The sequence below is a fragment of the Eschrichtius robustus genome, chromosome 13 (assembly GCF_028021215.1).
Source record: "Eschrichtius robustus isolate mEscRob2 chromosome 13, mEscRob2.pri, whole genome shotgun sequence".
Lineage (NCBI taxonomy): Eukaryota > Metazoa > Chordata > Mammalia > Artiodactyla > Eschrichtiidae > Eschrichtius > Eschrichtius robustus.
Genome location: NC_090836.1, coordinates 56702469 through 56726868, shown reverse-complemented (window position 1 = coordinate 56726868; position 24400 = coordinate 56702469). Strand labels below are relative to the sequence as shown.

The following is a 24400-nucleotide window of genomic DNA, read 5'->3' as shown; positions in this document are numbered from 1 at the left end:
GACCAACCTGCTATAAGTTGGGGGTTCCCACCACTCCCTCCCCAGGTTCAATTTGCTATAAAGGCTCACAGAATTCAGGGAAACACTTAAGTTTGCCAGTTCATTATAAAGGATACTATAAAAGATACAAATGATCAGCCAGATGAAAAGGCAATAGGGTGAGGTCTAGAAGGGTCCCAAGCACAGAAGCTTCTGTTCTTTGGAAGTTAGGGTGCACCAACCTCCCTGCATATGGATGCATTCACTGACCCAGAAGCTCTCCAAAGCCTATAGTTGGGCGATTTTTACAGAGGCTTTGTCACATATAGGCATCATAATTTACTAACTCACTATCCAGCCACTCTCCCCTCCGCTGAGGACAGCGGGTAGCCTGAAAGTTCACACCTTGGTCTTGCCAGTGACCAGCCCTTATGTTGACACCATCTAGGGGCCCCTAGTCACCAGTCATCTCATTAGCATAAAAAAGACATTCTTATCACGGTGGGGATTCCAAGGGTCTTAGAAGCTCTCGTGTCAGAAACTGGAGACTAAGACCAAGGACATATTTCTTATTTTATCACAATATCACAAGTTCCAACATGTGAATTTTAGGGGGAGGGGGACACAATTCAGTCCATAACATCATGTCATCTAACATATTCACAGGCTCTGGGAATTAGGACGTGGACATATCTGGTAGAGCCATTATTCTGCCTGCCACAGGGCTGTCCTTTGAATCGCAGCCCCCCATAATATGCTCCTGAGGGCAAATGAGGGAGCAATGGTGGGTGATCACAGATAGGACTGGGAAGAGGAATGACTCTGTGTGGGACAGTGGCTCTTTGGTCTTTTTCCCCAAAGTGGTTGTCATTGATGCTTGGGCCGCTTCCAAACAGAGGACCGGCTTTCCTTCCTCTCTGGCACTGGTTCAGGGGAAGATCAACGCGAGCACTTAGAGTAAAAGGTGGAGGCGGCAGTGGTGTCGGGCCCTCTAGACCTTGGGGCTGTGATGGTTGCAACACTGAGATGACTCGCGGGCACCCAGGGGTTAATCTGAATACTGTTAAATGGTGTGTGCCGAGCAGACCCTGGGGAAGGGCCTGGGGGTCAAGCACTCTGTACCGGGTTTTAAAATCCACGTTTCGAGAGCGCATGATGCATGAAAAAGACAAGAAATGAGCACAGTACACTCTGTTATAAAGGAGTGTGCCTCTGAAAAGTCCAGGGAGAAGCTGATTCCCAGAGCAGGCAAAACCTCCCATGTGCATGTCTCCCTTTTATCGTTCAGGAAGGTCACTGGGTTAATCAGGCCCATTATTCATCATTTGTGTGTCAGGACACACAAGGACGTGGCCATCTTGATAAAAGGCCTTACTGTTCTCTAGAGGAAATAATTAGCTCAGGGAGTAAGAAATTTGCAGATCCCAAGCCTAAAAGGAGAAAGCAAGTATCTGAAAAACGAAAATATGCAGCTTCCTCCCTGTCAGCTCTACTAGACCACCTCTTACTGCTGGCCAGAGGCTTGGTAATAAATTTTTACCCAGAATTAGCTACCATTCTCATATCACCCGAAAGATCCAACAATGAAAGTCTAAAAGAAAGGAGATTATGGCAACAAGGAAATACTTTCTTGTCCTTCTCCTATCCCACTGAACACACACACACACACATACAAATGTCTTATTAAAGAACAAATTAGTAAGCTGTACTGATATAAAAGCATTTATGCCCTTCCTGTTATGTCGGTTCCTAAAGGAAAAGAGAAAACCAAACACCTATACATTAAGTAAGATCTAGTCTTGGCCGTGTCCTGAACACAATGTCCATGCATCAAGACAAGAATTGAGGCAATGCCCAATGGAATACAGAAAAGTCTATTCGACTCTGAAACCTTTCCTATGGCCATGGCAGACATTGCTAATCAATCATAGCATTATTTCCTATGAACCCAGAGGAAACTTTACAGTCCCAGGGCAAGATTCTAGGTAGCCACTATCAAGCATTCAGGGTTGGCGTCAAAAATGATACCTATTTTCCTTCCTGACCTGTAATATTTCTCATTTCTCCCTCTCTACCGTCTTCTTCCTCACTTCCTCCAAACATACATAGACCTTATTCTCAACAGCAAATATTTATGGAGGACCTATTTTGTGCCAAGCACCATTTAAGGCAATAGGAAATACAGAGATAGCAAGAACTAGCATGATTTTTAGTCTAATGTAAGTAAGTTGCACTTAATGAGGGAGACAATAAACAATCATTAAACACACAAACAAGATAATTCCAGGTACTGATACGTGCTTTATAGAAAATAAAATGGGGTAGTGCGATGGAGAGGGACTGGGGGTGGGGGGGATGGGCATTGGTAGGGTAGTCAGGGAAGTGCTATCTGAGCAGGTGGAGTCAGAGCTAACCAATGGTTAGATGTGTCAAGCATCCCACAAAGAGGGGAGAAGTATTTCATCAGAGGGAGCAGGAAGTACAAAGTCCTGAGGCAGGAATGAGACTGAGACATCCGGGGAGAACAAGAAGACAGGTGGGGCTGGAGCATATTGAGCCGGGGAGAATGGAATCAAATAAGGTTGGAAAGAGACAGGAGCCAGGTGGTGGAGGGCTTCGAAGGAATGTCAAGGAAATTGCCCACTTTATCAGTATGATGAGAGGGTATTGGAGAATTTAAGTAGAAGAAGTTGCCATAGTCTGATTTACTTTTGCCTACTTGGAAAAAGATTCTCATTTGATCCACCTTTGCTAATCACCTTTCTCTGCGTCTACCCACATTCACCACCGTCCTTTGGGAGTGGATCTGCGCCCACCACACCATTTCCTCTCACAGGCTTCCTCCTTAGCCACTTGATAAAACACTCCATTTCCTGCACTCTCCTGAAAGCCTGTGCACACATCTCTCTTTGACCCTCTCCAAGCACTTTTACTTACTCAAGAATTTGTATTGAGGCCCCATTTTGCCCCAAACTCTATACTTGTCACTGGGGATACCGTGGTAAGCAAGATAGACAGTCCCTGCCCTCATGGAACATAAAGGCTAATAGTCAAACCAGTGCTAACAGTGAAGTTGAAGGTCTGTGAGAGCAGGGCTTGTGGGTGCTTACGGGATAGCACAGCGGGAGCAGAGCAGCCAGCCCGGGGAGGCCTGAGTGAGGTGGCAAACAGGGCGGGTAGGGGAAGCATGGCCACCTGACACCGAAAGACAGCAGGAGTCAGCCAGGCCGAGAAAAGGAGGAGAACTACATTCCAGGTGGTGGAAACTGGAGGTGAGAAAGAGCACAGCAAGTGGTAGGAGCTGCAGTGGTCCAGGGATGGGTCAGTGAGACCAGACGTGACCTTCCTCCCCGTGATTAAAGTGCTCACTGGGTCCACAGCCATCTTCCTCTTCTTCTTCTTTTTTTTTTCTTCCTTTACAATTTTTTTTTCTTAATAACATATTAAGTTTAAAAAATATTAAAATGCGAATGCTCATTGTGAAAATTGATGAAAAATATCTAAAGGAAATTAAAATTAAAATCAGCTCCCTGTTAAAACACTCATCTACTTCCCTTTGTTTTTCCTATGCCATCTCTCTGCCTCTGCCTCTTTTGGAGGAGAGGGCATTCAGTTTTGTGTCCTATTTTATTTTTGGAGGGGAGAGTTTTTGCCCTAATATGTCAATGTGAACTTTTTGTCCATGAAAACATAAATTTCTCATACTTTATTAAGCAATCCTCTGTTGATGGATGCAAGTTTTTTTCCTTAGTTTGTGGTACTAGATATAATTATGATTATCCTTGTGCACAAATCTTTGTTTACATCATGGATTATTCTGAGATATACTCCTGGAAGTAGAATTGTCAGGTAAAAGCAAGTGAGATCTTCTAAAGCTCTTCATGCAGGTCGCCAAGTTGCCCTCCAGAAAGGTTCTGCTAATTACATTCCAGAAGAAACAAATGAATGTTTTGTGCCATCCCACACCCTTGCTAGCACGGAAGATTGTTGTTTTATTAATTATTGAAACTTCATGGGTTCAAGAAAAATAATTCATTGCTTTAATTTACACTACTTTGAGTCACAATTTTGAATTTTTTGGGGGAGGGTCTATTTAATTTCTCACATAAAATTTTCAAACATGTCATTTGTCCACTTATTTCACTGGTTTATTAGTGTGTTTTCCTTAGTGACTTAAAAAGTCCTTATAGATTAATTAAATTGAATCTGTGCACCTTGAGATTTTATAGTCAAATAGTCCTCTCTCAAAGTTGTCAGCGAAAAACCTTTGACTTGTCTGTAATTTTTATATAGTCATATTTTTAAATACTCATTTTTTTTCAGTCTATGCTACTCTAATTATAAAAATAACAACACAGATGGTACCTTCAGAAACCTGCATGGTCTTCAAACCCCCTAGAAGTTAGGGAGTCACTTCACTCCCTAAACAGAACCCACGGTGTCAGGCCATTATTAATCCTATCACTCTCTCAGGCAGTTAGGGCTCCACTGTCTCATGAAGTCTCACCATTTCCACTTGGCTCCCCTCCAGTGTTTTTCCACAGGAAATCTGAATGACTGTTTAAAAATCTGCTTTAAATGCTTCAATGGCTTCCTGGGGCAAATCAGAACAAATTCCCAATTCCTCAACGTGGTCTACGCTGCCTTCTCCCAGGCTGGCCTAAGTTTTTTGGCTTAGCTGACCTCCATAATCCCCTTTTCCCATCTTTTTTTTTTTTTTTTTTCTTTTTTACAAACTCTTTTTTAAACATAAAATTCCTGAAAAAAATTTAATTGAATTAATAAATGAAATCTGACTCAAAGGCCTCAAGTTTCAGCAAGAGATAGTTTGCTAGTACTTTATAATAACTCTGTAACGAAAGGCGTTTTCACCTTTCTCCTTTCTCCAACAAATCAGAGGCTGTAATTCCTTTTGATGCAATGTAACAAATCAGACACTAAAAGAGCAACAGCTACTTTTTATGCACAAAGAAACACCACTATTATTTCTACCTTAATATTTCTGCATCCTAAAAAGTCCTCCAATCCGTCCTCTTTCTAAATCTGCATTCCTGCCCTTTGGTCTCATCTGCCGCCTCTTGCGAACACTTCACATTGGTCTTCCTTCACCTACTCTGACCCTTCTCAGCACATTCTGCTAAAGACAGCCAGGGAGCATTTTCCTCCTTAATACCCCGTGCTTGCTTGCACATAGGATAAAGACCAAAACCTTTGCCAGCACCTACAAGGCTTGGCATGGCCTGGGGCCCGACTAGCTCCCCAGCTTCGTGTCCCACCAAGTTCTCTCATTCTTGTGGTTCTTGCGAGTGCCAGCTGCAAGGACCTACCTCTAATCGCTCACACACCCCTTACTTCCTTAGCCCAGCGTTTCTGTCCATGCTCTCCTTCCTCAGCTCAAAAGCTCTTTGTTCACTAGGGAAGCCATTCTTGATCCGTACAAGACAATGCAACCTCCCCCCTTCCATTATCCACACGCGCAGCACCACGTGCTTTCCCTTCACAGCTCTTATTACATTTGCAAATATGTATTTTTTCATATATTCTTGTATAATGCCTTCCCAACCAGTCTAAAAACTGTAAAGATAGTACTATGTCTGTTTTGTTCACTAATATATATCATTAGTGCCTAAATAATACCTGGCATGTAGTAGGCATTTAATAAATATTTGACAAGTGAATGGAATCTACAATAGATATTAATAAGATGGATGCTACGGGTGTTTTGGTTTTGTTTTTTTAAACTTAAGCCTACTCAAGCCAAAATTTCCAATGAATTGAATTCTAGGGAAAGGGGAAATTAGGTTGGGTATCCCTCTTCAGATAAAAGGATAAAAAATCAGCCCAAACTTACCCACACACTTACTTCCTGTACATCTACATAAATTGCTTGCGCACTAATCACATTTTCCCCCCAAACAACTGAAAGCAATTCAATAAGCTCTTACTTTAAATGACCTAAGCCTGCTCATGCGATTTTGTTTAGCAAATAACACACTTCATTTTTACAAGAAATAGTCTAGATACTTAAAACTCCTCAAACTTACGAGGGGAAATAATTTGGGATAAAAAACAAGGAAAGACACAATATTTTTGTTTGTAAAATTGATTTATTCACAATTTGGTATTTTAAAATTGTATTTGGAATTTTAATTTTTATATATTTCCCTGGCCGGCATTCTATTTTTCTTAAAGAGGGAGGCAAAGGAGAGGAAGCCTGAGTAAGTTTGAATTTAAGAGATTTACCTGCTGCTACAGTCAGTAAAACTTAACTTTTAATCCCTGAGATTTAGTAACAAGTCAAAAATATTTTCATATATTCAAATGTAAAAAGCATATTTTAAGAACAAAAAACTAAAGAATAAAACCACTGCAGTTAATTAATCTCCCCACATATGGCAATATAAGTCCCTCTTTCTTAAATTAACTGAGGGGTGTGTACACAATGCATTTTAGTTATTAGATGAACCAAAAGAGACTATGATGCTCTAGTCCTCAGTTTTTTTGTAGTTTCTCCCCTTTTAAAGAATATTCCTGGAAACCGATACAATTTATTCAAATAATAGAAATGCCCACTGCTAGCTCAAATTTTCTCCCCTTTCTAAATTTTTGGTTGTGATGTACAATTAGGGATTTTCTTTTACTGTCCAAGACCAAAGTTCTTTATCTGATTGCAACCTGAGGCCCAGACTGCTTTTGCAAGGTCACTTTGGAGCAAGTCACTTCAGTTTCCTCAAATATCAAATGAGGGTAATTATAGCTCACAGGGATGTATGTATAAGGCTGAACTGATGTTCATACAACACCATGATATCTGGGTAAGCTTTCTTCATAAGGAGCAATGCCCTGGAACACATGAGAGTTATTATATATCCAGCTGCTCCCTATTATAGATGGCTGCTTAATACTCCTAAAATGTCAGCTTTCCTCAGAGGAATGAATATTAATTCATTAGTTTGCTCATTAAACTTCCTTGAGATGCAAAGGAATGGCAATTATATCCCTTCCCCCCATATACATGAAATGTAGCACAGATATTAAGGATGTGACCACGGTAAAACACTAAGTCAAAGTCAAACCGAATAAACCAAATCCTTTGCAGTAAGATGCTGTTTTCTTATGTATGTGTAACACACTGGCAAGTCATTTTTCATTTTGGAAGGTGTTAAGCATCACTAATGACAAGGGTTTATTTGCCTAATGGCCCAAAGGAAACGCAGTGTAATTCAAACTTATTTAAAACAACAATGAAAGTCACAAATACCCTTTCTTCAAATCTCTCTCTCAATGCTCTCTTTCCAAAACAGAAAAGAAACTGATTTCTCTTTTCTCTAAAAGACCAAGACCAATGCCAGCTAGGAACATCTGCCAGTGCTAGTTTGAAGGCAACTTTGAGGTTCCAAGAGTATTTATTTGTGTAGTTATTTATTCCAAAAGGGAAGATCACAGAAATTCAAATAGAATGTAACATATATCAATTTAAGAAAGCGCTTTGAGAAGATCTGGTGATAGAGAATGAGTGGGAACTATCATCTGCTCTGTCAGATCTGGACAATATTTTAAATTTAAATTGCTGCTTTAGCATCAACTTTCAACTTATACATAATGTACATCTCTTAAAAAATTACATCTAAATATATTGGGTTTCTTGGTTGGTTGGTATTTTTTCACTGGGTTAGAACTCTGAGAAGGGAGAGAAGCAATTATGAAAGTCTATGACCTAGGCTATGATAAGACCGAGTCTGGGATTGGCAACTCCTACAGTATGCCCTTGTTTTAGCAAATCCCACTTCTGCTGCAGGAAGCCACAGTAATTCCTTGACTGTTGGTGGCAGGAGGGGCGTAAATAAAAATGTGAGGTAGTTCTTTCCACAAGTGGGAAATATTTGTCTACATAATATCCCTGCAACGTCTGACAAATTACCAGAGCATCTGCTTGTTGTCATCTGAGAGTAAACTCTTAGCTTGGTATTAACTGAACTTGACAAATCATGAGCTAGCTGCAGTTCACAGGCCTTATTTTCTGATCCAGCCATGACTAGAGGAGCCACTAAAACTCCCAAAAATGTGAACCAAAGAGACCACCAAGTATAAGAACTGCAAAAGCATAAGCATTAAAAAGCATATGGGGGAGCTGGTGACAGCACAGAAGAGTAATTTCCCAGGACTTGTGTATAGGAAAGAATGAAGACTGGTGGGAAATAATTTAGACTCTGCTCCCACAGCTTAACTATCAACTTGAAGGTTTAAAAAAAAGTGTTTTTTTGAAGTTCTAGCAAGATACTAGATACTAGATCTATATGATAGAGAACATAGCAGAGGCTCGATAAAGGAAAATTAACACAGAAATACTCAAGGTAGAAGAACAGAATATGCTGAGAAAAGAAAGAGTTACCTATTAAAAACTTTAGTCTTTCTGACTTGGAATTTGTACATTTATATTGAACTAATAAAAGAAAATCAGTGATTGCTGAAAAATGTTTGTATTCTAAACTCTCTCCAGGCTACCAGACCAAGACTGATACCAGAAATAGATCAGGAGTAAAATTATAGTTAGAAAAGGGGAGAAAAGTAAGGTAGGACATTAAAATTTTATTCTGAAATTATCTCTGGCCACGACAATAAAAGTTAACAAGTATTCACTGAACAGTCTTACTCCTGTCATCAGCTGTACAATACATACAGTATCATAGAACTGGCCACTAGGATTAAAATCCACTAGAACATATTTCATGTTAAGTGGCAAGAGCAGCATCCCACAGAAATGTTTACATACATATAAACACAGTCCACATTCAACCATTTTCACATATTTTCAGTACACACAGTTGCAGCATATTACAGTCACGTGTCTAAGTTGTTGCTCGATAGAAACCCAAGCCACTGCCTAGACATAACTGTAGCAGTTGAGCTGAGTATAGTTTACAATTAATTTCATCTATGTCCATAGCAGAGAGATGTACAAGCCCCTAAGAAACAGAGAGTTCACAAATACTATTTTTTTTTAAATGCTACCACAGCATTATGTTGGGCGATATTAAAACCTTTACCAACCTAATCAGTTTTTTTTTTTTAAAGTCTTCTGCTTACCAGAATATTCTTGATGAAAAAAATTACAAAAATGAATGCTCTCTTGAAAATAATTCACACTTTGAAGATTCCAATATGGCCCAATGCTACTGATGCCTAAAGTGTTTCCTAACATTCTGATGGAGTCCTTCCACATGACTCCAAACCACCTAGTAAGTTTAAAAGTGGCTTAAGTGCCTTGCACCCAAATTGTAAAAATCCCTGGCCATCCTTACTAGAGCCAGGCACATATAAAAGGAATGCACTTTGGTTCATACCAAATGCCCTGGGATTAATCACACTATAAAATTAAATGGTTTGAGGTAAATTTTTACAAATACAGTTGATTTTTGTCTAGTGTTAGCATAACAAAAAAAAAATATCGTTTAAAAAATCAGTCTGATGTTAAGATACAACAAAGACCATCTTTAACCCCTTAAACATAGGAATTCCCTGTGTAACTAACCAGTGGTTACCTTTTTCGGTGCCTGACGATGACTCACGCCTTATGGTTTCTATTAAGGCCTGTAAGTAACTGGATGTTTAAGACAGATGTATCTTTGCAGAGGTGGGTTCCATCTAGTATTCAAAGAGTTAAAGAGGCCAAAAAATGCATGCCCTACAACATGGCATTCAGAACAAAAGGCACATTGTTATCACTAAGGGCACAATTTCTCCTCTACTGTTAATCTACACTGTCTTGCATCACTGTTGTTCCACTGTTGTAGCAATACACTTAAGTGGTAATGCACGCTCTGGGGGTGCAAGAAACGGAGCCAGATGAGACCGCAACCAAAGACAAGACCACACTGTGCTCTTCCTAAATCTGAAAACAGCTCAGACATCCCTAGACAATGGTAACCTGTGAGACCAAGGACTGTTTCCAAGCCAACTCCTAGTAGCCTATCGGAGCCCTTCATTTGTGTTTTAAAATCACAACGATGCAACAGGTATTTTTTTTTTGACATCATAATTAAGCTAGAATTAAAAAGCAGCTCTATCACTAAACACTGAACATGGCGGCTCTTGTGAATAAGGGAAATTTCCCTGTATTTAGGGGGTGTGGTGTTGGGGGAGCCCCAATAGTGCTGCACATTATAGTTTGGCTTAAAAGTTTCCGGTTACATTTGTGAATAAAGATAGTCACAAATGCATTGTTGGCATCTTAAGAACCAGTTTTGTGTGGTGAGGGAGAAGACAAGCAGTATTAGCCCATTTATAAATTTTCACATGGATAATCATTTTATAGGGATATTCATATTAATGGCAGGCTCAGGTTCATATATTTAAAACTAAAAGTGAAAATCTCGAGAGTGGATACGATGGAAGAGGAGCGCTGGAACGGGAAAACAGCCTTAATGTTTTTGTTTATTTTAATGACTTAAAGACGCTAACCATCATTAAGAGGCTTGCGGTTTTACAAAGCCACTTCTTATGCCTTTAAGCCAAAATTTTAATAATAAATACACAATCTTTAAATTCTAGAAGCCACTGGTTGGGGGGTATCATCACATGAGCATCATTTAAAATGCAACTTACTAACATTATTGCACTTCCACAGATTACACAGAAATGTGTACAACAAGCTAAAGAATTTGACTAGGGGAAAGAAGCTATAATTTCTAAAAACAGAAGTATAAATTAATTTATCAGTGACACCCTTAAATAGTAAAGCAAATATCAACACCACTATCTTATTAATAAGCTAATCTTACTACTGATTTTTTTTGGCAAATATCTGTAATAGTTCCTGAGCATTTTTCTCCACCATCAACTGACAAAGCCTCAAGATAAGTGAAGTGTTTTGTTCAAAACTACCTTTTTTTTCTTAAAAGTAAGAGAAACTGTAGGATTAATATTAAAAGAACTTAACCGGAAACTTTCTTGGCCTCGCTGGGGACCATGCTTTAAGTACTTGTAAATCAATTTACAGGCAATCAATACAATAATATCTGTGCATATAAAAGAGTATTTATCCTAATTTATACTACCCAAAACCTATTGTCCAAACAGGCAGAAATCTTTCTATATTAAATTGCACATACTAAAAAATTTTTTCCACGTGCCTTGAAATTGATATTATCACTGCTCATATATTAGTGATAAAATACTGAAATTTTCACTGTGAAAATAATTATTATTCAGAGGAGAAAATATTCTTTTACCTAACTCTCACTTTTCCAGGTAAAGTGTCATTCCCACAAAAACAATCAGTGCAATCCAAACGAAAGTAAAATAAAACAGAGGAATGCAATGTCTGTGGTTCTTCTAATGATGCATAGAGTAAATCAAACCATTTAACTTGAGGCTGAACTTTTCCTCCTTTGAATTTGTTGTTAAAATTGGCCTTGCTGAACAAGCACAATGACTTCTGTTCATGAAGAGGATTTTCAACCCTCTCTCTTTTTAAAGAGTTGATGTTTTCCCAGGCTAAGAGAACCTTACTGTGGCACGTGAAAAGTGTGAACTCAGTCTAATCTGCTAAACCGTCTTTGGAGCTATGGAAATCCCCACCTTAAGTAGCTAGGCTGTTCTTTTTTAAACTGGAACATGAAAAGATGGTCATAATCACAGCTAAAATGTCTCTCTTCTGTATTAGGAGTCTGGGATATATATTTGAAGGAAGAAAAAGAAATTAAATGTAAGCAACAGATGTGTGGTGAAAGAAGAACAGTAGGGAGAAAAGCGAAGAGAAGGGAGGAACAGTTCATGTAATACATTTCTAAATTTAGGTGCAAAACCAATTTTGTTAAACAAGGCTTCTTTGCAAAACAGCTCGCTGATCACACTGGAGAATCTGGAGGAACACACGTTTCCATTCATCCACCAGGTCTGCTTGGCCGGCCGTTAGAATGTCAGAATGCTAAGTGGGCATTTCAACTGTGGGGATTTGATTTTGTCTTTGAGCACTATTTTAGGGAAAAATCTCTAAGGTGCAGTTTTTCTTAGAATATCATTTTCATCCTGACCATTCTCCTCCCACCATCACTACCACCTGGGTAACTTATGGCAAACGGAAGCGGGACAGGCTGCACCTGTGCATGAACCTGAAGCGTGGAGAGAGAAGGGGGGCCTTACGGAGGCAATCACCTTGGGGAGAATATACTATGAAGCATGAACACGTAGTGAATGTCTTTGACACCAATCTGTAGATGCGCGGCAGTCATGACGTAATCAATGGCCTGCCACTGATGTTTATTACTCTGCCACACTAAACACAGTAAGGCTCATCGTACTTTTAGAACACAAAAACAGTTTCAGAAAGTATAAAAACTTAAAGCATTGTCCCCATGTATTTTATAAAAACAAAACAAACAACTTTCTTACATTAAAATAAGTGCCAAAAAGATACAAATGAGTCGAGTTATTGAGCAAATAAAAACAGGTCTGAGCTACTCCTTTTCAACCCAGTAAGGCTCAGCAATGTCGTATCTTTCAGAATTACCAGCATCGGGGGGTACTGAGCTCAGCTAACAAGTTTTGGCAACACTGTCCTCTGCTGAATATTCCCATTGGCATCTGTCATCTGTGCCAAATTAGTCCTCAGTTTGGAAGCTGAGCTGGAAGGTGGAGGTAACTTTGAAATGGATGTGATAGCACCAGTGCTCTCGGTGATCCTTTTCACTGACGTCTTCTCCCCCGTTGGAGGCTTTGGCAGCCGCCTCCTCAGCCAGGGATGCCGCAAAGCCTGGCCAGGGGTCATGCGAACCGCAGGATCCCATTCCAAACACTGTTTCAAGAAGTCAAGGAAAAGGGGATCGTCACACCCCTTCAGTGCATTCCCCCACTCTCTGCTCTCCGGTGGGCCCCTCAGTTTCCCCCTCCGGGAACGGCCTCCGTTGAGAACCACGGAGCCGTCTGAGAGAGTCGTGACGGTGCAGTAACGGGGATAACCCTTGGAGCTCACAAAATTTTTGGCTCGTTTGGATGCATCCAGCAGTTTCTGGGAGGGCATGCCCAGCAGTTCAATCATACAGGCCAGCTGGTCCCCTTCATCTTCCCCAGGCAAGAGGGGGTATCCAGTCAGGAGCTCCGCTAGGATGCAGCCCAGGCTCCACATGTCGATGGGCATGCCGTACCTGGCGCCGAGGATCACTTCCGGGGCCCGGTAAAAACGGGACTGGATGTACGTGTAGACCCGCTGATGCTCGTAACAGCTGGAGCCAAAATCAATCACTTTAATCCCGCTTCTACCCTGCTGCTTCAATAAAATGTTCTCGGGCTTCAAGTCACAGTGAATTATCCTGTTTTTGTGCAAAGCATCCAGGCACTGCAGGATGGAGTGGGCGAACTTGCGAACCAAAGGCAGGCTGAAGCCCTGGAACTTGTTCTTCTTGATGAGCTCGTAGAGGTTCATGCTGAGCAGCTCGAACGTCATGCAGATGTGGCTGCGGAAGGTGAAGTTCTCCAGCATGTGGATGACGTTCATGGCGTTGTCCTTGTCCTGCTTCCGCAGGTGCTCCAGGATGCGGATCTCCTCGGCCGCCTGCCGGTGGAAACGCTTCTCGTTCCTCACCATCTTCAGGGCCACGTGCTGGTGGACTTTGTGGTCGTAGGCCTTGACCACCTGCCCAAAGCTCCCCTTCCCAATGACCTTGAGGACCTCGTACCTGTAAGCCACGTGATCGTGAGGCACCTGCACGTAGGATCCCTGGTCATCGTCGTAGCCACCGTTGTTCGGCCCGCCTGTCATGCCCTGGCGCTTCTTTGCGTTTGGACCCAAAAAGTATATTTCAGGGTAGCTGAAAATCTCATGGTGTTCAAAGCTGCTTAGTTTCTGCATGTATTGCTTCATCGCTTGCTCAGGTGTCATGGGGGTGGCTTTCACCTTCCCCATGCCTTCCAGAGACTTCAGAGAGGTGGAGCTCCCCTGCCGCCTGTGGATGCTCTCCAGCTGCCGCTCCGGCACCGCCGGCAGCCCCGTCTTGCCCACCGCTGTAAGCCCATTTGGTTGTGTTGTGAGCACTGTCCGCTTGTTACTGTTATCCTCAAACAGCTGCTGAACCTGGATCTGTCCGTGGCTGTGGCTGCCGACGTGTAGGTGGTCATTCATCGTGTGCTTACTGCCGCCAATCTGTAATTCAGAAAGGGCACATCAAGAGAATGGAAGACGTCTGTCTGTTCGAAAGGGATCTTTTATAAATCGGCGCCCACCCCCACCTTTACAAAATCCAATTCGGTTTGAATTTACAGCCAGAATCGGGTTTCTTAAATGGAAAGGGTTGCGCACGCAGGAGGGACCTCACGCACACGCCGGCAGGGAGAGGGGATGTGACGTGGACAGCCTCAGACAGAAATAAAGGCAGAAGAGGTTGGGGGGCTGGCTGGGGAAGGCTATCCAACTTGGGATCCGGAAGAAAAAGACCCCCATAGCTGCTACACGTAACAAAGAGTCTGCTGTACGTGTTTTCGGGGCTCTTAGAGTAAGTCCTCAGGGGAGGCAGAGACCATGCTTCTTGCTCATCATCCTCTACCTAAGATTTAGCACAGGGCCTGGGATATCATAGAGGTGCCATGCAGCCCATACTCGATATCAAGATGAAAGAGGATGCAGAAAAAGCACGAACACGTCGGCACTCTACTGGCTCTCCCGCCCCCAGATCGTAACATTTTTCACACTTCACTTAGTAGCTTCTTTATTACCGTGAGGGCAGGGACCAGGTCGGTCTTGTTTACTACTCCTTCTCCAGTGTTTAGCTCTATTCTGAGAACACTACTGTCTTCATTCTCGGTCTTCTCCACTACCTGAAAATCAAACTAATTACACCTAGGAAAGTGCATGATCCAGAAGCAAAGAAAATTGTACTTTTAGGCTGGAAAGTTTCCCATGTAGATGTGCACTCTGTAGCATCTTGTAAACCCCAAACCTATTTTTAAGTTTCTGGGCTTCACTGGCTGTGATGACCATTTAAGGCCATTCAGCCCAACAATCCAGCCGCCACCCTCTTATGGGCCTTCCTTTGGTCAATGGCTTGGCTCTCTCAAGACATGTATTTCTCCTGGCTGCTGGGATACTCAGCTTTCTGACAACGAATACAAAGTAGCCATTTCTATTTCAGGCACACATGCCATCCACAAACATTCCTGTCTGAACAAAACTGATGGCATAAGCCAAGGGGCCCCAGCCTTCCTACTGAGAATCTACTTGGGATTTCTTTCAAGCATTATTATGGCCAAGAGGTGAGGGGTAGAAGTGGAGTAGCAGCCAGGATCCCCTCCCAGTTAGGAATTCCTGCCAGCCTCAGACAATCACTCACAAGTCTTAAAAGCATCCCACTAGATGATTTTTATATGAAAGCTTAAAGATCAACTTGCCGTTCACAATCCATCTCATTCATTCAGCCAGTGTTAGCTGAGGTCTAACCACACATGTGGCAGAGTCCCTGCCCTTTAGGAGCTTACAATCAACTAGCTGAAGTCCTCTACTGTCAGTATTTTTCCCATCATCTCCTCCTAAATCCTACCTCTTGGGCTTTACGTATCACTAAATGCGTAGAAGTGCGCTGTATATGTAATATCATAATTCAGGAAGTGGTTTGGGACTACCTAGATTATAAAATGAAATTCCAAGTCCTTCTTACTAGGAGACCAAGACCTTCAAATTTTCTTTAACTGACACACAGCATGCACAGGACTATCTGAGGTATGCACTTTCTCTCTGCAATCTTCTAAAACAAAGTAGAATATAGTATAGTACTTGGGCCTGTCTGAAGTATGACTTCATTGACTGAGAGATTTTATTTCTCAGATTTCTGGAAGACTTCTAGTTGAACCCTTTCATTAAACTCACAGATGATATTCCATGCTAAGTGAACTTATCTTCTGTCAGGTAGCTGGACAGGTTATTTTATCCTCATTCTATGCCAAAAGCAAAGCGGTTCATAAAAAGGCATTAGGAAGTCCTGGGTATATACACAAGTAGTACAGGCTTGTCCGTGGATTTTTGTTCCCAAGCCTCACTCTCTGAGCCTCTCCTCCTCTCCACTATGGTCTTTCAAGCACCAGGGAATAAAAGGACCTGAAATTAGAAATACATGTCTCCTAGAGAACCACTCTCTTCAGGGCAGCTTGGAGAGATTTCAGAAGAAAAACCGACGTTACCAGTATACATGCTACAAAAAGCAAGAGGCTTCACTGGGGACAAAATTAACGTTGGGGCTTTAGGAACTCCTAAAAGGAGGACAAAGTAAAACGTTCTGAGCTTCAGAAACCAACTTCAGTTTTTGCAAGAGCAATCTTAATATTCTGCATAACTCAAAATATCATCAAAAAAAGCTGAGTGACTAGAACTAAAGAGAGTTTGCCAATTAACTGGATCACCGCCTGTCTTTCCAACTACCTTCTCTTGGTCTCCTCCACAGCAGCAACGAAGGAGGGTTCCAGAGTTCCCCAGGGTTCAAGCCTCAAGTCGCTGGTGGCTTTTCACTCCCGTAACTCTCCCTGGTCGACTGTGACCACAGCCGGGGCTCCAGCAACCCCCCAGGGGCTGACATCCGCCACATGTGCACCTCTAGCTCAGAGGAGCCCGATCTATGTCTCCCGAGCTCAAGACCCCCCCTGTATCCGACTCCAGATCAGCTACCTTTCCCACAAGCAACTCAAACTCAACTCACGCTTTTTCTACCAAAACCATTCCCTCCTCCCACAACCCTCAATTTCTGGTCAACAAAAGGCTTCACCCCCGAATAATCACTCTTGTCTCCACATCTCCCACACCTTCCCAAGTCACTGCGGAGCCCCATCATGCCTATCTTATCTGCCCCACTCCCCGCCCCACTGCCCTCCATCCACGCTGCCTCACCTCACACTCCTGCTGTCTCTCACTGGGACAACCGAAGCAGCCTCTTAACATGTCCCCTTGCTTCTAAGTCTAGAATTCCTCAAGTCTCTTCTCTCCACGACGCTTCTGGAGTTACCACTGAAAAGTGTCGCTCTGACACTGCCCTTGCTTTTGCTTAAGGCCCACACAGGCACCCCATTTCCACAGATAATATTAGACCTCACAGGCAAGAACATGAGGTTCTCAAATGTAGAGCCTATAGGACCCGAGTCCTTCCAGTATCACCCACCACTGTCATATTCTCTCCGAGAATAAGCTGGATTCCCCAAGACCCATGGAGACACCATGCTCTTTTACACTCTGTTTTTGGGGAGGTTATGTTTCATAATGGTTAGGTGCCCAGGGATTTTCAATTAGATGCACGGGAAATGAATCCCAGCTCCACCACTTACTAACTGTGTCACCTTGGTCAATTTACTTAATCTCTCTAAACCTCAGAGTCCTTATCTGTAAAAACAAGGTAACAAAGCTACCTCATTAGGGCCATTAGGAGGATTAAATAAGGTAAAAGAGATAGAGTGCTTAGAATAGTACTGAGTAAAGGAGAGCTAGAATTATTGTCCTTTCCAAATGCTGCTTGGAATCTCCTTCCTAACCAGGACTACGTGGTAAACTCATACTCACCCTTCAAAGCGCAGTTCAACTCTCACCTCTTCTGTGAAATGGTCCCTTTCCCTTCCAGGGTGCTTATAGAGCACTGATATATTAAAACACTTATTTCGTTTTACATACCTGTTTTCACACCTGATGTACCCACCTGGCTGTGAACAATTCCAGGGTGGGGTCACCTCTTATCTTTTTAAGTCCTTATTGACATAAACCCAACATACAGTAAGTACTCAGTCAATTTCTGTTGAGTGGAAGAACGCATGTCCATCACTCCTTGTTAACTCTCACCTCTCTGAGTTATTCTTAAGAACTTAATAACTCTTAATAACTCTTGAGTTATTCTTAAGAACTACCTTTGTACCTTCATAAGAAAACATGAAGTTAACACCCAGGGAATTGGGACTTGTCTCCAGTGACCCAAGTCACAAGATGTTAGGCTTGCATTGCATCAGCAGAGACTTGGAAGCAAATGACAGCCCATTAAAGAGTACTTGTAGCAGAAGAGATCAACTAAACACCTAAAAGTGACATGTGGAATCTTAAAAACTTTCCAGATGTTAGGGAGATTCATTTTAGAGGCGCTAGTAAAGGAGGATTTTGAGTCTTAAACACTGTGGGACTCTACAATCACAACCCAGGTCAGAAGCGCAATTAACTGATCTATAAAAAGGGAGGAAAAAAGCCCTAGAAATGCCAAAACATTTCCACAATACATATGCCAGGACGACACCATAAACTTAAGAATGTTTAAAACCTCTCACTCACTTTTTCCTATTTGCCAATGCCTACCTAGCACAGTGCCTCTCAAATTTAAAAATACTGAATGAATGTAATTGTTAGATACCTACAACGTATGGGTTGAAGCAGAGAGACCTCCAAAAGCCCTCTTTGACCATGACACATTTTAGCATTAAAAATTATGTAAGAACAATAGTCTAGTCAATTTGGTAGTTTTAATGTCTTCCAAAAATAAAAGGGAAAACAGCACATACTTCACTGTGCTAACATTTCTGGGAGTTTTAAAACTTTGCTGAAGTCATCTTAGAAATGCTGTATAGAGTTATGGGAATAGAACTGAGTCCAAAAAGATTGGAATTCTAGCTCCTCCTCAAACACATTGATGGTCTGTGTGGCCCTGAGTCAAATGTCTTTTTCTTCTATCAAACATAACTGTTTTTTTTTTTAATGGGAATATTCATTCTTCTTTAACTCCAATTATTTTATAAAGGTAAAACTGGTAATTGGAGAGTGCTTTAAATATTAAACAGTTATGAAAGTGATACAATACTAATATTTCAGAATTTTAAAAATAAGCACATTAATATCTCCCAGGCAACATTAAAAAGAAAAAAACTAATAGGAATCAAAATAGTTATTGGGTACACTTTTAGGACAGAGATAAAATGACTAAGTATAATATATCCACAGAGATAGGGTACAAAAGGGCGATGCACTTTATCTACCTACTACATCATTTACAAGAGAAAATATGGGCAAACACAACGAGATTATTTTCATCTCCGTAATGCCCTTCCCCCTACCCATTCAAAAATAGCTCTTCCTAGTTGTAACTGCTGTGAAATTAAAAACTAAAAGCTTACAAAAATCTGAAAGACATATGGACACATGGATCTGCTAAGGTTCTTGCATTTGTAACAAAACGAATACAATTTCCTAGAATTAACAGTCAAGCAGTGTGTTAAAGCTGGACTCAGGAGGGCCTGGGCTTTAGCTCCAGCCTTGATAGGAATTGGCTCAGGAGTCTTGACCAAACCAGTTCACTTGTCTGACTCCTTCCTCATCTGTAAAATGAAGGAGTAGAACCAGATAAACTCTGTGGTCCTTTTACTTGCCTGTTTGAGGAAGTCTGCAGTGCTGTGCAAATAAAATCAAAACTAAAGAACAACCAAAACCCAAATTCATGCTTTCAAAACCAAGCTTCTAATGATCAACAGCTTACTGAAGTTCAGGTAAGTTAATCACAGGTAAATCTGGTAGATACCACAGCAAAATATACGCACCATCATTAGGAGTCCCGAGAAGCACCCACACATCTTTTCATTTCTGGTCCACCACAGGCTATTCCTCTAGTATCATTTTCTGTCATCTCATTACATATTTCAGTTGTAAAGAGGCTCTGATCAAGCAAAGCCCACCCTTAAATAACTGGAAGCCGGATGCAAACCAAGTAGTATTTCTTTTCCAGGTCATACCAATTCATGTGATTACATTCACACATGGAAAAAAACTGGATGTTTTATTTTCCAAATTGTCAGATGATTCCAAACCAAACTGAAACACCTAAACCCAATGGCAATTTCTCAACTAAAACATCACCGTGACAAGAACATTCAAGTCTAACACACAGAATCAACAGCCTACTGATGCTCTTCCATTAACCACAGCCCAACAGATTGGTTAACTTCTGTGCAGTGAATTCTTAGCCCCTGGGTCTAGATGTGTCAGGAGAGACAGAAAGGAGAAGGAGAGAGAGAAAGAAAATATAAGAAGAAAACATGTTCCTGGGGAACGTGCACAGACGTCCAGGTCTAAGAGAAAATATTCCACTCTAGCCATCCGCTTATAAATTCTCCCCATAAACAAGTTTCCCCATAACACATGACCCTCAGAGCTGCTCCTCTGAAGGCTAGAAATGGCCTTTTCTGCAAGAACTTAACTTTCACTTGGCAAACAAAGCCATATCCTTAGCAAGCACCCCTCATACAGAACCATCTTAGGCAGTTCCTCTGGAAGATCCAATCGTAAACAAGACCTTGGAAGCCATCAACTCCTCCAGGGCACATCTCCCCTAGGCTGTCAGCCACCATCCAAGGGCTATCTCTGGGAGCCGAGAAAAGGTATGTACTGAAGTCCAGTCCAGTCTACGGCCATACCACCCTGAACGCGCCCGATCTCGTCTGAAGTCAAGTCCAGCTTGCTGATCTCTGCAGCCACCAGCCCCGCGCCGAGCTCCCAGTTCCCTCTTGGCCCTCTGAGGGACCACAGCACCTGTCAGGTGCCCATCCCTTCCCACCTCCTTCCGAGGCAAAGCCAGCCCTTTTCTTGTTAATAATATCCAACTGCAGAATCCTACAGGGGTGGCGTGTTGTTTTGACTGCTGCTGCGGCTCTTATTTTTGTTAACGTTAATTACAATTTCTGCTGTGCTCAAACCTGTAGCACTCATAAAACATGCTTCCACACGCGGAGGACAATTGTCGGTGCTCCCTGCTGGGTAGAGCCAGGCCCGGGACGCTCTTAGAGGCATCGATTTTCCGGGCAGGACGGCCTGGCTGTCCCCTAACACATATGTGTTTCTATAAATACCCACTACCCAACGTGGTGGTGGAGGGGCAGGGATGTTTATCGGGTCAGGGAAAAGGAGCTCGAGGAAGCAAGGACGGGAAAAAAAGGGGGAGGGGGAGCGAAGAGAGAAGGAAAGCGACCAGGAGGAAGTTCGGAGGAAGAGGAGCGCAGGGGTGGGCGGGCTCCGGAGGGGAAGTGAGGGGCCCACGCCACGAATCCTCCTTTGTGGCTGCGGCTTTGGGCTCGCTCAAGTTCCAGAGGGCGGCGTCCCGGAGAGGCCACTGGCGTGGAGACACTCGCACTTCGACCTCTCTCCCCTCTCCCGCCCGCATTATCCCCCAAGTCCGGGTGCCTGTGCCCCGGGCCCCTCCCGCCCCTCTCTCCCCGCCGCCCGCGGCCTGGGTCTTACCGTGTGGGCTGCGGTGGCAGCGTTGCTGGCCCGGAGTGGCGGCAGGGCGATGGGGGAGGGCGGGCCGGTCCCCACTCCGCTCCGGGGGGCCCCCGCACCGAGCCCCGGGGAAGCCTGAAGCTGACGAACGGCGCTGTCCCCTCCTCGGCCTGGCAGCCACGCGCGGGAGGAGACAAAAGAGGGTCAAGGGGGAGAAAGTCACCCGGACCTGGTGGCCCCGCCCCACCCCTCCAGGCTGCGGAGCCCGCTCTCCCCGGGGCAGAGCCGGGGACCGTGAACGCGGGCGTCCCGGAGCGGCAGGAGGCCGGGGACGCAGACACCCGGCGCTCCCGCGGGGCGGGGCTCGGGCGGCTGCAAAGTTAAGTCGGGCCCCTGGCGCGCGAGCGAGTTCGCGACCCGGCGGCTCACGTTGCGGGCGGCCGCAGGCCTGGAGCAGGGCTGGACTGCCGACCCGGGCGCCGCCGCCTCGCAGAGTCCCGGGCGGGGGAGGCCCGGGACGGCCCCCGGCCGGCTCGGAGGAGCTTCGGAGCTCGCGTGTAACAATGAGCGGAGCCGAGACGAGGGCGCGCCGTCCGCCCGGGGGACCCCGCGCCGCCCCGCCGCGGCGCAGACTTTGTTCGAGGTCCCGCTGGTAGCGGGAGCCCGCGCCACGAGGGCTGGCCCGGGGGCCGCGGGGCTGCGCGCCCGGGGCGGCGCGGGGCCCGGGCCTCCTTACCGGTCGGGTAGGCGGCGGGAGCGGCGGCCGAAGGTTTCCTGGTTAACATGGCCGCTGGAGAGGAAAATGCATCTCAGGGCTGCCGTCTCCGTCTCCGTCACCGCCACCGCCGCCGCCCGTCCTACTGCTACTTCTCGCGGCCGCCACCGCCGCGCCTCCTGGTCGCCCCTCTCGCGGATCTCCGGCTCCTCCTCGCCGCCTCCCGTCAGCTACAGCCAGACACACACAGTCCGCTGCATCCCCTCGGCCCGGGCCCGCCGCCGCGAGCCCCCCGCTCTCCTCGCCGCCGCCGTCCTCCTCTTCCTCGGGCGGCCGCAGCACCCTCCGGCCCGTGCACATGCCTCGCCCTCCCCGGCGCGCCGCAGGCCTCCCCGATTCCCTCACATAGGGCGCGGGGGAGCTGGCTGCGCCGCCTCGGCCGACTGGCTCGGGAGCCTCCTCCCGGGCCCGCGCACGCGCGCCCCCGCGCACACTCGCCCGGCGCCCGCGCACCGCGCGGCCGAGAAGGGCAGCCCCGCCCCCGCTCCCTCAGCCACCGGGCAGGCCCCGCCCCCGGACTCCCCCACCCCGCCCCAGGCCGCGCCACACACTCCCGCGCACACCCCTCCCCGACCCAGCCGCCCACCGGAGTCCCTCCCACCCACTCCTCCTCCCCAGCACGCACCCCAGTCGTCGGCATGGCCACCCCTCCACTCCCCCGAAAACTCTGCAGCCTCCGCTCGCCCTTGGCCTCCCCCTCCGGCCATCTGCACGGTTCCCCTGCTGACGGCCTTCTCCCCTCCCCGGCCTCGCCCGCCCCTGCAGCACCCCTCCCCTTCCCTGCAGCGCAACCTACCGTTGCTTCCCTCCCACCGAAATCGCTGCAGAGACCCCCCCCCCCTCCCCTTGCGAGCGCACCCCCAACCATATATGCATTTTCAGCTTTCCGAACCTGATGGCTGCTCACAGACAATACTAACCCCCCCTCCCCGCCTTCCGGGTCCCAGTGGCTTAAGCACCTCCTCTCCCCAGCTGATCAGGTAAATAACTTAGTTGCGCCGGGGGTCACCTCGGTAAGGAAAGTCCAACCCTCTGGAGGGCCGCGCCTTAGCCTGGGGACCCCGAGTGTGGGCCAAGGAGGGGGCTGCCCTCCCACCTCCACCTCCACCACACACAGTCCCTCCCCGATTTACTGACACCAAGTGACCGCTCTCCAGTCTCTAGGACAAGGGGATGCAGAGAGGCGCGTGTGGATGGTTGCCGGGGAAGCAGTTGGCTGTGGGTTGCTAGGCAAAAATAAACATCAGAGACGCCTCCCATTTCCTCACAACTCCGAGCCTTTCTCCTGCGCGGCCACTGGGAGAGGTACACCTTCCCGAGCGACACCTTTAATTCCTCTCCTCCCCAGACACAAGTCTTTTTCCCCTTCCCATCCAAGACACGGAGAATTTCCCTGTCCTTTGAATTTGCCATATACAGCCTCTCTTTCCCTTGCAGACTGAAAAACTACTTGCCCATCTCACACCCGCGTCCTGTCGTCTGTGGCACATGCCTTTGTCCAAAGGTCACAGGTTTTGTCACTTCAACGGGAGGGTCGGGGGCGGGGGGGAAGCCCGGCAATTCCGGATGACGGAACCGAAAGTTTGCCTTGCACTTTCTTCCCCAGACGTGCCTGGTTTCTGAAGTTCTCCTGCGGACCTGGGTCCGTTATGATCTGTCCTGTGTATCTGCTGCCCCTGGCTGGACCAAGTGTGCAGGCCTGAGCTAGTGCAGACTCAAATCAGAACGGGGACCGTCGCCTCTACTGTTTGCAAATTGTCATAGCAACCTCCCAGCAAGATCACCCTCAGCTAAATACAAATGCCCCAAAATGAGTGTTTCAGAGTTACAGTGTGGCCTTCTCAGAGTCTCCAGGGCTCCTACAGGGGCATCAAGGACTGAGGGTGTTGGCAGAGGGAACAGGTGGCAAAGAGTAGAACTGTGTCTAGTAATATGTCCCTCTAAAAAATCCTCTTGGTGCCTTCTCCCAATAAAGTAGAAACACAGTGAAACAATCAATCCAATAATAAACCTTTACAAAGAAGAGTGATGACCTGATCTGGTCCCAGCAAGAGATATTCCCCCTTGCTTGTCATCAGAGACTATGACATTCAAATTCACGTGGGGAAACATATTCAGTGTTCAGAATTAACTAAAAGAAAAGGGATTACTTAGCAGCAGAGTTGAAGCTAGAACTCATTTTCTGACTCAGTTTAATCTCACTCTGCTCTCTGTTACCTTGGCTTTTAAGAAACGTCACACCTCTTTTCCTTCCTTCCCTTTCAAAGAATTATTTTCATACTGTCTTCCTTTTCTTAATGAGCGTTCCATACAACTGATGTTCAGATGAAAAATGTGAAGCCAAAAATTCAATTTTAATATAACCGGACCCAGCTTTCGCTCAAATTATTCTTACATTACTTCAACAGAAGCTAAATATTCTCCTGCTTTTTCATGAA

General features: G+C 45.1%; 1 protein-coding gene across 2 annotated transcripts; it reads right to left on the bottom strand.

The window, feature by feature from the left end:
* Positions 1 to 8548: 8548 nt before the first annotated feature.
* On the bottom strand, positions 8549 to 22400 carry DYRK2 (dual specificity tyrosine phosphorylation regulated kinase 2). Of its 2 annotated transcripts, XM_068560074.1 has the most exons (3): positions 21924 to 22400; positions 21209 to 21357; positions 8549 to 14119 (listed from the first exon to the last, which is right to left on the bottom strand). In XM_068560074.1, the coding sequence occupies exons 1-3, from the start codon at positions 21970 to 21972 to the stop codon at positions 12512 to 12514; spliced, it is 1806 nt and encodes a 601-aa protein (XP_068416175.1). In that variant the 5' UTR covers positions 21973 to 22400; the 3' UTR covers positions 8549 to 12511. The 2 variants fall into 2 exon arrangements, with proteins under 2 accessions (XP_068416175.1, XP_068416176.1); XM_068560075.1 differs by lacking the exons at positions 21209 to 21357; positions 21924 to 22400 and adding an exon at positions 14689 to 14925.
* Positions 22401 to 24400: the final 2000 nt, after the last annotated feature.